General features: G+C 48.7%; 6 protein-coding genes across 6 annotated transcripts; 3 read left to right on the forward strand and 3 right to left on the reverse strand.

The window, feature by feature from the left end:
* Positions 1 to 629: 629 nt before the first annotated feature.
* On the forward strand, positions 630 to 1,884 carry BDW43DRAFT_173162 (cytochrome b5-like heme/steroid binding domain-containing protein). Its single transcript, XM_032038759.1, has 4 exons — positions 630 to 899; positions 982 to 1,012; positions 1,095 to 1,332; positions 1,418 to 1,884. The coding sequence occupies exons 1-4, from the start codon at positions 887 to 889 to the stop codon at positions 1,646 to 1,648; spliced, it is 513 nt and encodes a 170-aa protein (XP_031896772.1). The 5' UTR covers positions 630 to 886; the 3' UTR covers positions 1,649 to 1,884.
* A 112-nt stretch (positions 1,885 to 1,996) lies between these two features.
* On the reverse strand, positions 1,997 to 4,324 carry ish1 (double-strand break repair enhancer MSC1). Its single transcript, XM_032038760.1, has 6 exons — positions 4,033 to 4,324; positions 3,816 to 3,959; positions 3,705 to 3,755; positions 3,501 to 3,648; positions 2,653 to 3,444; positions 1,997 to 2,595 (listed from the first exon to the last, which is right to left on the reverse strand). Exons 2-6 carry the CDS (start codon positions 3,898 to 3,900, stop codon positions 2,121 to 2,123), a joined length of 1,551 nt encoding a protein of 516 aa, XP_031896773.1. The 5' UTR covers positions 3,901 to 3,959; positions 4,033 to 4,324; the 3' UTR covers positions 1,997 to 2,120.
* Positions 4,325 to 4,496: 172 nt separating this feature from the next.
* BDW43DRAFT_286911 (PQ-loop repeat-containing protein) lies at positions 4,497 to 5,941 on the forward strand. The gene is made up of 3 exons (XM_032043087.1): positions 4,497 to 4,870; positions 4,934 to 5,191; positions 5,266 to 5,941. The coding sequence occupies exons 1-3, from the start codon at positions 4,803 to 4,805 to the stop codon at positions 5,822 to 5,824; spliced, it is 885 nt and encodes a 294-aa protein (XP_031896774.1). The 5' UTR covers positions 4,497 to 4,802; the 3' UTR covers positions 5,825 to 5,941.
* Positions 5,942 to 7,322, reverse strand: BDW43DRAFT_286915 (nuclear transport factor 2 family protein). Its single transcript, XM_032043088.1, has 6 exons — positions 7,223 to 7,322; positions 7,021 to 7,038; positions 6,760 to 6,824; positions 6,618 to 6,689; positions 6,449 to 6,550; positions 5,942 to 6,385 (listed from the first exon to the last, which is right to left on the reverse strand). The coding sequence occupies exons 1-6, from the start codon at positions 7,227 to 7,229 to the stop codon at positions 6,275 to 6,277; spliced, it is 375 nt and encodes a 124-aa protein (XP_031896775.1). The 5' UTR covers positions 7,230 to 7,322; the 3' UTR covers positions 5,942 to 6,274.
* Positions 7,323 to 7,526: 204 nt separating this feature from the next.
* BDW43DRAFT_173236 (SWAP/Surp domain-containing protein) lies at positions 7,527 to 10,149 on the reverse strand. Its single transcript, XM_032038761.1, has one exon. The coding sequence runs from the start codon at positions 10,044 to 10,046 to the stop codon at positions 7,635 to 7,637; it is 2,412 nt and encodes an 803-aa protein (XP_031896776.1). The 5' UTR covers positions 10,047 to 10,149; the 3' UTR covers positions 7,527 to 7,634.
* Positions 10,150 to 11,760, forward strand: BDW43DRAFT_173237 (uncharacterized protein). The gene is made up of 3 exons (XM_032038762.1): positions 10,150 to 10,223; positions 10,292 to 10,429; positions 10,485 to 11,760. The coding sequence occupies exons 2-3, from the start codon at positions 10,320 to 10,322 to the stop codon at positions 11,515 to 11,517; spliced, it is 1,143 nt and encodes a 380-aa protein (XP_031896777.1). The 5' UTR covers positions 10,150 to 10,223; positions 10,292 to 10,319; the 3' UTR covers positions 11,518 to 11,760.
* The last annotated feature ends 846 nt before the right edge of the window (positions 11,761 to 12,606 follow it).

Genomic DNA, 12,606 nt, shown 5'->3' on the forward strand with positions numbered 1-12,606 from the left:
AAAAAAAAAAAAAAAAAAAAAAAAAAAAGGACCAATCTCTGTTCGGAACAACGCGCCAACAAAGGAAGCGGAAGTCTTTTTGCTGACAGGGACTAGACAGGGACTAGAATGGCACGACACGGGGCAATGGAAGAAAAAAAAAATGTAAAGAATTGAAGGAAAAAAAAAAATAAAAATGAAGGATGTGGCAGGGGAAATCAAAATGTACAGGGTGGTCAACACGAGTGAATGAACAAATACTAATGAATCAACGAAAGGAACAACAATTGCTGGGGAAAAGGAAAAAGAAGTATCAGATATGGAGGGGGAGAAAAAGAAAATCAAGCACATGTACGTGAAGGGTCTCCGTTTCAAGACTAAACAGTTCATGGTTAGTCTCCCCGTCAGGTACTATCATTAGTACCTTTGCGGTGATGATGATCTTCATTCAGACCATTGAAAGTCCGTGAAGTGGATTATCTTCGGTCCTGATCGCTATAAATAAACAGGGAAATAAATTAAGAGGGGTAGTCCCTGGAGGGTCTGTGCTACCGGATTAAGGTGGTATTGCTACCGAAGTAGTACTCCGGAAGTACTATGTATATTTGTTTACTATGTCGGAGTTGAATTAAGGATCCCTCAGACTGACAGCCAAACCATGGATGAGTGTTGACGGCCTGAACCCTCAGGCGACCAACGGCGGCGGTGGGCTCACGTGCGGGATGAATCCCGTTGTCAGCATCGGCTTATATCTCCACATTGGGCTGGACACGGAGTCTTATCTTCCGTCATCCAGAATCATCTCCAACTACTCCGTAACTCCTTCACCTGTTTATTATACTTACCTCTCCCCCTCTTCAAAACCAACGATCTACGTTTCCGATTTTAAACTAAGTCAATATTAATAATGGCATCTCCACGTAAGGCCCTTAACAATCATCCGCCAAAAGGAAAAAAAGAAAAGAAAGAAAGAAAACCATGGCCTACTAACAAACACTTTAGAGGACGGGGCAGTCCCGCCGGCCGCCGAAGTGTCAGTATACCACAAAGGAACAACCATGACTCGACCTACGTCATGACTAGAAAAAAAGCCAGAACTAACTTCCTCTTTCCAGCATGTCAATCGCATCCCCGATCAACCTAATCCTCCTCTCCCTCTTCGCCGTCCTAGTATACATGCAGTTCCGACCAAAATCCCCCGTGTCTCTCCCCAAAGGTCCTGCGCCCATCGTCTTCCGCACATTCACCCCCACCACCCTCCTCGAATTCAACGGTGTTGATGGTAAACCCGTCTATCTAGCCGTCCGCGGTCGTGTGTTCGATGTATCCCCCGGCAGGAACTTCTATGGACCGGTATGTGCTGCCTTGAGTCCCATCCGTTATCAAAGCGGGTGGAGGACAATGAAAGTGTACCCAAAACTAACGTGACCTGGTACAGGGCGGCCCTTATGAAAACTTCGCCGGCCGGGACGCTTCGCGCGGATTGGCCTGCCAGAGCTTTGATGAGGAGATGCTCACTAAGGACTTGAAGGCACCGTTGGATGACCTCAAGGATCTGGATGCGGAAGCATTGGAGAATCTTCAGTCGTGGGAGGAACGCTTTTTGGAGAAGTATCTCGTGGTGGGTAAATTGGTTGCTGAGGGGGATCCGGAGGCTCCGAAGGCGTAAATAAATATCTATCGATTGAGCAGCTCCCTTCCTGTGTGCTGTTATGGGCTTGTCTGTCACTGCGGATCTTATGGGGTTGAGATCAGTGGTATTAGGATGGAAACCGCGGCATTTGATGTTTAAGTTTATTTTTATTTTTATTTTTAAACAAAAAGCGACGCGAGTGAGTTTCTTGGTTATTCCGCATGAGACATGATTCTGCTGGCGCTCAAGTGGGAGCCACATCCACTGGGCTTTTATATGCTATTTTATTTGAGAATATTAAATTAGCTACCCTCATAATAGCTAACACCTAAATGGATAGGTAGCGACGATGCCAACCCTCAACTTTTGCAAAATTAGGCAGCACAACTACTACTATAATTGCCATCCCATGATGGGTAAACAAATTGAAGAATAGGAAGAATAAAAACTACTGTTACAAGTCATCAAATCGTGGCTGTAATTACGAGCATTTCCAACTCCCCCTGATTCACAGCTCCGATCGGATTTCATCCGCGGCTTCCGAAGCCTTCTCTTGCGCCTTCTCAGCAGCTTGCTGACCCTGAGCTCGGCCACTGGCTGCTCCAATCTTCAACTGATCCAGAAGCCAGTTGACCGCCTCCTGAATTCTGGCATAGATTGTTCCTTGCGGAGTAGTGGTGCCGTACCGGAAGTACTCGGCGTTGCGACGCACTGCTGCGCGTAATTCGTTCAGGCTGGAGCCCTGGTAGACAGGAATGCCATACGAGTCAAGGTATGCCTTCAGCTCGGAATGAGACCAAGTGTCAAAGGTCGAGGACTTGGCAGCGTCGGTAGCCTGCGCCATATACGACGTAGCAGATGCCAGATTCGATCCTCCAGCCTTGGAAGCTTTAGCGTATGTATCTTGTGCCTGCTTCACAAGCTCATCCCGGGTTAGATCCGCACGGTGGGCTGCCTTGGCGTTCATAGAAGACAGGTATTTCCTTCGATGGAATTAGAAAAGGGTTTGCAGAAGACTTTAAATCGGAGTCGTGACTTACTTCAAGTGCTCAGTATCCCAGGTGTCGAAAGTCCAAGCGCTCCATCCAGTGGCCGCCTTATGCTTATTCAACCTAACCTTGGCGAGAAGCTGATCACGCTGGTTGCTCTGGGGAACAGGAATGCCTCGTGCATCCAAAAATGCCTTGAGACGAGAGCTGGACCAAGTCGCAACGGCCGCGTCAAAGGCCTCCTCCGCCTTGAGTTGAGCGTCATCACTTGCTCGGGCGAATTCGTTACCAGCCTTGGTGGTAGCGGCGCCATAGATTTCTGAGGCTGTCGAGGTGGCACTCTCAGAGGCAGTAGACGCATGGCTAACCAGGGAGGCACGGTGCTTTCTTGCCAGAGCAACCAGCTCGTTGCGCTTAGAGCCTTGCGGTACCTTCACATTGTTTTTATCAAGGAACTTCTTCAAGTCGGAGTCAGACCACGCGTTGAACAACGCTTCACTCAGAGTAGCTTGGGCGGCCTCTGCGGACTTCGAAGCAGAGGAAGCGATATTCCGTGCTTGCAGACTGGCCAGCCTGGCGTTGCGGCGCACTGACGCGATGAGCTTGTCGCGAGTTGAAGGCTGAGGCACCGGCCAACCACGTTCGTCCAGCCATTCCTTGAGGTCGGATTCGGACCACTGCTCGTAAACCCAGTTCCCGGGATAAGAAGCAGCCTCGCCAAGTCTCTTGGCGATTGATTCATAGTTCTCACGGACAGTCTTCAGAAGAACATCGCGTTTGCGTGGCTGAGGGGTAGGGACGCCGTGCCGATCAAGAAAGGCTTTGAGGTGAGAGTCAGACCAGCTGTTTCGTGGTGGTTAGTAACGTCAACTAGCAAGGAATTCCTGGTCTGTGCCCACCTGTCAAAGATCCAGTCCTTAGCATAATGCCATTGGTCATTAGTCTGCGCCGCTGCTTCTCCCAGGGGCTTTTGGACTTTGGTGTCCCAGTTGACCTTTACTGCGTTTTCCAGATCTTTACGATCGGCAGGAGAAGGATACGGAATATCTGCCTCGCGTTAGCCTCTTGCTACGGATAAGACACCATCGTCAAGGGGATTGTACCATGGTCGGAGAGCCATCGCTCTAGTTCTGTCTCATGCCATTTGTTGTACACTAAAAATATCCCTTCCGTCAGTATAGTACTCATTGGCAAACATAGTGGTGATTGCATACCAGCTTTGCTGAACCAAGAGTGCGCCCCAACCGCCTCTGTGGCCGCAAGGGTAAGCAGTAGACCCGAAGCGAAATGTAGCTTCATCACAACTGGTTACGGGTATGTGAGATAGGTTTTCAGATTGAGCTTGAGTGACTCTGGTGCTGCGTAGTCACTATAAAGATTAGGATGGATAAATCAAGATGGCCTTTTAAGATTAAGATGAGATAGACTTACATAAGTTCTCAACAGCAAGGATAGTTGGGAAATAATGGTAATAAATTAGTGAGGATGGTCGATATTTATTAAGGAAATCAATTGGGATGGTGCAAGATATGATTGCCGAGTGACGTAGTGGTGGTGAATTGGCGTCATCGATTGAAGGAACCTTGGTCGTACTGCTTTTTCTTTTACGACAACTCGGATTCGTTGTGGATCTAGCATGGTACCAACTGGCTGATCATTGTTCGCGTTCAGTGTATGTATTTGAAGTTTAGATTTTCAGTAGTCGTTCAGAAGTTGTCTACTGACTACTACTAGCAGGAAGTAGTGAGTAATATAAGCAACTTGAAAGTGCAGCTTACCTAAGGAGATCCCAATCGATAAGAATTCCAGTCTAGCTATTTCGGGTCTAGCCCGGGGTGTTACCTCTTCGGGCCATGCGGAGACATCGAAACATGACCATTTATTACTCCGTAGGTGACAAGTCATCTTTCTCAACGCATCCATCCTCAAATAGTCCAGAATAAGGGCGCAGCATCAAACACAATTTACGTGAGATGGCTTTTCTCTAACCGCAACCGTTTGCAGCTCACTGGCAAATTGCCGAGGAACTCACCATTAGCAATCTTCTATCGCAGAGCTTGGCCCCCCCCTTCATGTCTCAGTGGTCAACGGCCCAATATTAAATCGATGATCGCCAATCGATCAGTTGCTCCTCATTATATATCAGATAGAAAATCATTACACTCGACCTGTCTTCATAGTGTACTTCACGAATCCTCAGAATGGATCTCTCCAACGCGCAGTGCCAGCACCTGGTCTCCCCAGACTATAAGAACTTCATTCTATCAATGTACAGCTCCCTCATCTAAATCCCCTTCTAATATGTCCCTACACTTCATGCTAAACGGAGCAGCTTAATTGTATTTGGGATCCTACTATCATACCTCCCCCAGCATTATCGGATCATCTCCTTAAAGACGTCCTACGGCATCTCACCGTATTTTGTCCTTTTGGGAACAACCTCGGGTTCGTCTGCCTTAGCAAACGTGGTATCTCAACAACAAAGTCTACAAGATGTATCCTGTTGCAAGGATATCAACGGTCTGGCTTGTTTCGCCGGACTACTAGGCATCCTTCAGATTGGGACTCAATGCCTATGTTTCTTTACCATGTACGCGTCGCCCACCCGTCCAACCAGCGATAGTATGCCCGCATGACTGACAAACCTTCTTAATCTCTGAACAGCTTGCTCCTATTTATCATTTATTTCCCACGAGATGTAAATTCATCAACGTCAGCGTCCAAGACAAGGACTCAAGGCCCAACATACCGCACCGCCTTGGTTGTAGGCGGCGTCTGTCTAGTCCATATCGCCGTCATGCTGATAGCCACCGTCACTGTGGGGCTAAAACAACCCTCCTCTCTCCAGTCCTGGTCCAACTTCTGTGGTATCTTGGCCGCTCTTCTCTCCTCAATTCAATACTTTCCTCAGATCTACACCACCCTCAGACTGCGCTGCGTCGGCAGTCTGAGCATCCCTATGATGTGTATCCAAACACCAGGCAGTCTGGTTTGGGCGGCCAGTCTCGCGGCCAGACTGGGAACAAAGGGATGGAGTACTTGGGGCGTATTGCTTGTCACCGCGACTCTGCAGGGTTCGCTACTAGCATTAAGCATCTTCTTCGAATACCTGGGACCGAACAAGGGACACGGTCATGGAAAGGACGTATCTAGAGAGAATAATGAGCACGATGAGCAAGAATCGCATCCCTCAGAAGAGACGCCCCTTCTTCAACATCAATAATTAGCCGTGGTATCAAGGACATTCGGATAAGGATAACTCATCTATTTACTGTTCACGCTTTGGATCTTGGATTTTGATGCATATGTTTGGGCTATAGTTTTGTCACACAAGGAATGTAAGTATATATGCGGGTTGGAGCATTAGGTACACTGTAGACGTTTCCGTTACTAGAAATCGAACCCATACGTCCATTTCATCTCTGCAGGAAAACAGAACACAACAAGATCGGACAAAAGCGCCGATAGACGAAGCGATATGGTCTCAAGTCTAGCCAGTGTATAACAGGGAAGTAACGATCAATATCCACACTACTACCACACAACTAGGGAATTCAAAACAAGACATTCTGCCTTTCAAACAAGCAACAGCAGCGCCGTGCTTCCTCCATAATCATAATTTTCATAACCGGATCACCCCTAGCCTACACCATCGGTCTCCACAATCCCGCACTTAACCATAAACCAGACGGAAGATGTCGTTGAAGACGAAGTAGCTGCCAGCACCGTCAGGCAAGAGCTGGAAAGTCTGGGTGTAGTTCATGGGCTTCTGCTCCTCATCGACCTAGAAAAATCCGATCAGCACACAATCCATCTCTTAACGTGCCAGACAAGGTATAACACATACAAGGAGAGCACCGGTCACCATGACAAGGATACCGCCATCCTGATTGGAAGGCTGGGCATCAAGAGTGCCGACCTGGTGGGCAACCTTTTGGAAGGGAAGAGACTACAACAAGGCGACTCCCATTAGCATTGTCATCGGAACCCCACCCCTCGTTTAGGCCATGACTCACGGTTAACTTCTCAGTGATATTAGCAACACCCTGGACAGAGTTGGTCTCGAAAGTGAGCATCGATTGGTCGCGCTGTCAGTTTGATCGTAGAGTTAGTTTTTTTTCTTGTTGTGGTTTTTTGTGATCTTAGCGAAAGACGTACGTAAAGACCGGCCAGGCTGGCGCGGTTGGAATCGAAGGTCTGGTAGTAAAACTGGACGAACTGTTCTATTCGTTGCAGGTTCGTTAGTTTAGGTCAAACAACTTTCTTTTCTTCTTGTCTTTTTCTATCTCTTCAATTATTCATGTTGATAGATGGTGATCATGGTAGTAGTAGTAGTAGTTGTTGTTATTGCTGTTGTTGTTGTCATGGGGAACACTTGCGTCTGAGCGACGATAGGGGTAGAATGCGGAGGTCACTCACGAGCGATGCTCTGGAAGTCTAATAGGGTTGAAGTATCATGCGTTAGCATTGGCTGTCTTTCAATGTGCGCTAAAGGTCTGCGCTCTTCATCTTGGGGGAGTCCATGAATCGAGAAATGAGGGGCAACAAGAAAACAATCACGAAAGAGTAATATTGATCAAGGCGTCGCGAGGTGGACGTGTGTGGCGCAAAGAGGACTTACCGGCCATCTTGACGGATTGAGGGTCGTAATGCGATAGGACTGGGTATAAGAGGGAGGGTATAGAGCTGGATTTGGGGATATTAGAGGGAGGGGAGGAAAACCGGGTTGATATCAACATCGAAAGTATTTCAGGCATTGTGGGGCTGCCGCTCAAAGAATACGGGTTGGGGCCCAATCAGCGTGGGTGCCTAAGGCATGGAGATCTAGTGGGGATTTTGTTCCTGTACTAGTTATTGGGAGGTCGTCTGAGTAATTTAATTGTTTAGTATAGCTTTCGAAGAAAAGACGATTAACTCTCCCAGAATCCTAACCAACGGTACTAGAAATTGTATCAACCCCTCCCAGTAGTTATTACTATCTTACTACGTACAGTACATAGTGAAAAGATCATATAGGTTCATGACAAGACACCTCACTCCGAATCCGAATCCGCGAACATATCTTCCGCCTTGGGTCGAGGTTTGCGAACTAGCCGCTGAGGCTCGGGTTGAGCTGGTGGCTCCGGCTGCTTCTCCGGCTGCTCTTTCCGACGACTCTCTTCCATCAAGGTCTCCTCTTCCTCCATAGGTTCACCATCCGGATCTTCCAAATCACTGTCCTCCATCGGTTCTCCATCAATATCACTCATTGGCTCCCCATTGAATTCACCGTTGTCTCCTTGGTCAATGTCCATACGACTAGGCCCAGCTTCGGGAGGTCGACCGGGATCAAACTTCTGTGGCGTTGTGTCTTCTTCCAGCGACTTCCAGCGACTTTTGCTCTTGAGAAATGCATTGGAGGCTCGTTCGGCTTCCGCCTTCTCCCTTTCTTCCCGAAGTTCTTCTTCCGTAAGTGGTGGTTTGTCGAAGACCTCATAAAAGTGTTCCTGGCTCGATTGCGGGAAGACACACCACCCTTCCCACAAATGCAACAGAGACCCGACACTTCGTTTCCATTTCTCGGCCTTTAGTCGACCCCAACTGTAGTCTTTCTCCAGCCTTCCAAGATGTTCAAAAACTTGATGTGCTTTCAACGATGACTCGAACAATTGCCGATACCGCCAAGCATGCCGTACGCCACTGGTGGCAGAAGAGGAGAGGATGTCGGAAATGAGATACAGACCCACCAGTTTCGCAGAAGATAGATCTAAATTGCCCTTAGACTGAGAGCGCGCCTCTTCAGTGTCATTCGAAACATCTGCTGCCTGATTTCGTCGAGCCTCACCCTTTTCCCATTCCCGATCAGGGTTGGCTCCGGTATAAGCAAACGGTTCTTTTATGTTTGACACGATCATCTCAACAACTTCTTCTGCTCCTGCACCGGCATGTTCAATAGCGAAAGCAGTAACACGCGCGACATCGCCTTTCCGTAGCTTCGCGTGAGTCGTTGGGAGACGAGCGAGAAGATGGGTTAATTTGGCCTTCTGAAGAGGATTCATGTAGCCCAATCCATCGTTACTTGCACCTAGTCCATCAGCTGGAGGCGCTCCGCCATGTTGCCGCCTATCGTCTTCCATATCAGAGAGGTCTTCATCAGAAGAGTCGTAATCTTCGTCAGAAACGAATTCATCAATCTGAGTGATGTATTCAAACTTAGTATTTCCCTCTGGAGGAACCCAGCTGGGGCCACCTTCAAAAATAAGTAGCGGATCCCGCATTTTCCCTCGTCTATTTCCCCTGGGGCAACCTTTGGTGACAACGTCCCATAATTTCCATCGGTAATATACCCCTCCGGCGCTTCTTGCATCCCATATCCAGGCCCATTTCTCTTCTCTTTGGACTTCAGGCCGGCTCATGAGAAGAGCTTCAAATTCCGGGCCATGGTACAACAAACTCTCCAATGTTTTGTGTATGAGCTTCAATTGTTTCAGGTCTGATGGCGCTTTCACCTCGACTTGGGTACTGGGACCACTTCGGCCAAAAGCTGGCCCATACGAGGCCGGAGGCGCGAAGCCACCGCGATGCAAACCGGGGGGCGGAGCACGGCTCAGCCTTCCTCCCATTTCAGGGCCAACAGATTTGGCACCAAAAGGCAGAGAGCTCGTTGATGATAGGCCGACAGTTACTGGCATTGTCGAGCTGATAGCAGCTGAGGATAGATGCCTCGAGATAGATAGATAGTAACCCCATCCCAAATATTTGTTCTGAAGCGCGCTGACTGTACTGTCGATGTCTGACGCTGCTGATTCATTTGCAAGAGTCACAATGGCGGACATCGATTTCCGGTCCGATGGCTGACCGGAGGGGCGCAGGAGCTTGACATTATCAACCGAGAGAACCGACGGTATTAACGACTTGATCACCGATGGTGACGTCCCAGGAGGCAGTGATGCCAAGTACAGCGTGGGTTTAGCTGCAGCTCGTTCGGCCTCTTTCGTATCAACAGCTCCTTCCTCATCGTCCGAAGTGTGAAAGGCCGCGGCGGGCGAAGCGGAATTCTCGAAACCTAGCACTCCATGCGCAGAATCGCGATTTCGATGCAATGGTTGGAACCCTTCGTGTGTACGTTTCCGAGAGAGCGATGATGGCGGTGGTCCTAAAGTCCCAGGCCCGCTCAAGCGCGGGCCGGTACTGGTGAAATGTCGTTTTGCAGGGCCTCCTCCAAATCCAGAGCTTCTGGGGTTGAACCTGCTCAGTCTTCCATCTGCGGAGGGGCGATCTGGCGCGGGGGAATCATCTTCGAATGACTTAACGAAGTCTTCGTAAACAGCAGCGGTTTCAGCTCGTTCTCGGGCACGCTTGGCTTCGGCTTCGGCTTTCTGGCGCTCGAAGAGCGATTTCTTAGGGAGGGCAGAGAGTTTCGCTGAGACGTCGGGGAATCCCTTCGGTTTCGGATCGTCTGACATCGTGAGTCAGCTGCGACGCAGCGGATCTCTTGGGGTTGAGGGTGTTCAAGATTGGAGCCTTTGGGAAGCTGTCGGGGCGGAGACGGCAAGTTCGTCGCAGCCTGAGGCAGCAAGCACTTACGAACCACGACAGGTTGAAGTACAACGGACGGGACGAAGCCTCTATGGCTTGTCAACGTATGTCTTCCATATCCCTCTTTTTACGTATTACATTAAATGACTGGTTTATTTGTTTGAATATTAAGATACAGCTGAAAGCTATCCACGTCAGTCATGGCGGCCCAGGTGCAGGCTTTACTACGATTCCTATCACAAGACGCCAAGATGCCACTGGCAGATGCTATGGGCAAAGTCATTGAGCTTCAAAAAGCTGGTCACACATCGTATGGATGACCCCACGATTCATTTTAACGGGCAGCGCGCCTAATATTCTCTTAGCCCCGAACAAATCTCCAAATCGGATATCGAGACTCTCGAGGAGATTTTTAAGAATGCTAAGGTGGCGAGGCAGGTGTTGAATGCAGCGAAAAGAGTGTCTAAAAAGCGCGACGCTCCAGTTGAAAACACTGGGCCTCCTCAGAAAAAGCCAAAGAGTTCAACTCAGAGGGATAGCTCCACTCCTTTTGAGATAGAATGTACGCTCTCTCTTCCGGCCACATCGGCGACTGAAGATGAATTATCCAAGGTCGTCATACTCACGAACAGAGCACCGCTTGTGCTTGCTTTTGCAGTCTGTGTTTTGAAACACACTATGCCTGAACAACCGGTCTCTAGCCGATTGAGCCTCGCCCAGGCAGTTGTTAGTGCTAATAGTCACTCAAAAGCTGTCAGCCTGGGTATCGAAAGTGAGAAACCTGCGGACCAAGAAGGCTGGGGGGACGGACAGCCCGTAATCAAAGTCTTAGGAAGAGAAGTAAAGGTTTTGAAAAGATGGGACTATAACCCTAGAGAAGGTAAACCGGCAGCTACAGATATCCCACAGCAGAACGAAGAAATTCACGGCACATCCAATGATAATTTGGGCCAAGACTCTTCTGATACTCCGAACGGCACGCCACCATTATGGGGCATCGATCTCGAGGCACTGCGAAGCACACATCGTGGTGCAACAAGCAGGGTCTCCAAAGCAAACGAACCTCTTCCTATCCACACGCCAGGTGCTGCGCGTTCGTATTTACTCAAGTCATTTGTGGAAGCACCAATGGAAAGTCACCCATCACCAGACAGTTCGAAACGGAAGCGCGCCTCTCTGGTAGAGACCGAGAAAGAGACATGTTTGGGAAATCTACTGAAGTCTATTGACTTAGTGTGTCGGTCTTGGGCTCCCACTCTCACCAAAGAAGAGTTGGATAGACGAGCATGGGCCTGGTATACGCACGTCAGACCTCCTGTCCAGAGTGGACCAGCAGGCTGGGGAGAAAAAGGTCGGGTGAAGTTATCTGACATTCTGGCTTTGAGAAGACAGCCATGATTGCGGGTGAGACTGTGTTTGAGACTTTAATTCTTGAGAACCACAAGAGTGTCGTGCCAATCAACACCTGGACCAGATCATGAACTCCAGGTCATCGACGGGCAGCACGTTTCTGACCCACTTGGCATCCAGATATCGCAAGATCATTGTGCACCAGAGTTGGCACAACCGGTGGTGTTCAACATCCACTTCGTTCTAGAAGTTCGCTGTTTGGTAAGGCAACAGCTGTGTGGGTCAGCCGATGTCGCTATCAGTGGGATCTCAAAACGAGGATGCTTGTTCGAGATACCAATTGATGTCCTTGGTGAGAATTCAACTTCGAGATAGTTAACACAAACGCTTTTCTTTCCACATGTAGTTCGCCTGAATATGGCAGATTACAATGTTGCATGGGTCAGGATCTGAGTCTTCAACAGTCGCTACTAGGAAGTGGCTAGACAGACCCATACCTTAAGTGGACTTGACAACCCACGCGGACGGATGGATTCATTTACAGGATATGCTTAACATTGCAAACCATTTTAATTCGTTGTCCATTCTGATTGATTGAAACTGTTCCTCAATATGTGTCTGGAGAACCAAACTGAAGTTATGTTTGGTACCGAATAACAGATGTCCGAGCCCAATATATCTCACTGTGTAGATATGTAAAGATTTATGCCCCTTCGGAATATCTCGACCGAAAGTCTCTCTTCCTCTCGCTCCCTCTCTCGTTTTTCTTCTTTTCGAGAAAAGCAAATAGCCTATATCCTGTCTTTTCAATGCTCCTTGACGGAAGAGGATAAAGTGGGAACAGAGCAACGTTATGACGCGGGTGGGAATCCTCATAAGGCCGATCGTCGTTGGGTTCTTCCGCATTCGGCCAGATAGGGTTTTCCGGTCCAGGCACTACAGGGCTTTTCGAGAAGAACGTCCACCAACCATTTCACCGATCCCTTCTTTTTATTGTTAAAGCGGGGAGGGGTTGAATTCCTCTCACTGGTCACTTGGACAGCAGCCCTCTTTTTTCTTTATTGAATTCCTTTTTCTTTATTGAATGGGAGTTGTCCGAAGGAGACTTCATGTTTAAAGGGAAAAGAATTGAGGGAG

The sequence above is a fragment of the Aspergillus alliaceus genome (assembly GCF_009176365.1).
Source record: "Aspergillus alliaceus strain CBS 536.65 unplaced genomic scaffold BDW43scaffold_47, whole genome shotgun sequence".
Taxonomy (NCBI): Eukaryota; Fungi; Ascomycota; class Eurotiomycetes; order Eurotiales; family Aspergillaceae; genus Aspergillus; species Aspergillus alliaceus.

Coding starts and splice junctions, on each gene's coding strand:
- BDW43DRAFT_173162 (XM_032038759.1), top strand. Junction 1,013..1,094: donor GTCCCGCCGGCCGCCGAAGT/GTCAGTATACCA, acceptor TCCTCTTTCCAG/CATGTCAATCGCATCCCCGA. Junction 1,333..1,417: donor GCAGGAACTTCTATGGACCG/GTATGTGCTGCC, acceptor GACCTGGTACAG/GGCGGCCCTTATGAAAACTT.
- BDW43DRAFT_173237 (XM_032038762.1), top strand. CDS start 10,320: ATGGCGGCCCAGGTGCAGGCTTTACTACGATTCCTATCACAAGACGCC. Junction 10,430..10,484: donor CAAAAAGCTGGTCACACATC/GTATGGATGACC, acceptor ATATTCTCTTAG/CCCCGAACAAATCTCCAAAT.
- ish1 (XM_032038760.1), bottom strand. CDS start 3,900: ATGAAGCTACATTTCGCTTCGGGTCTACTGCTTACCCTTGCGGCCACA. Junction 3,649..3,704: donor GCGATGGCTCTCCGACCATG/GTACAATCCCCT, acceptor AACGCGAGGCAG/ATATTCCGTATCCTTCTCCT. Junction 2,596..2,652: donor TGGGATACTGAGCACTTGAA/GTAAGTCACGAC, acceptor ATTCCATCGAAG/GAAATACCTGTCTTCTATGA.
- BDW43DRAFT_286915 (XM_032043088.1), bottom strand. Junction 6,690..6,759: donor CCAGCCTGGCCGGTCTTTAC/GTACGTCTTTCG, acceptor TCAAACTGACAG/CGCGACCAATCGATGCTCAC. Junction 6,551..6,617: donor ATATCACTGAGAAGTTAACC/GTGAGTCATGGC, acceptor GCCTTGTTGTAG/TCTCTTCCCTTCCAAAAGGT.
- BDW43DRAFT_173236 (XM_032038761.1), bottom strand. CDS start 10,046: ATGTCAGACGATCCGAAACCGAAGGGATTCCCCGACGTCTCAGCGAAA.
- BDW43DRAFT_286911 (XM_032043087.1), top strand. CDS start 4,803: ATGGATCTCTCCAACGCGCAGTGCCAGCACCTGGTCTCCCCAGACTAT. Junction 4,871..4,933: donor AAGAACTTCATTCTATCAAT/GTACAGCTCCCT, acceptor TAAACGGAGCAG/CTTAATTGTATTTGGGATCC. Junction 5,192..5,265: donor TGCCTATGTTTCTTTACCAT/GTACGCGTCGCC, acceptor ATCTCTGAACAG/CTTGCTCCTATTTATCATTT.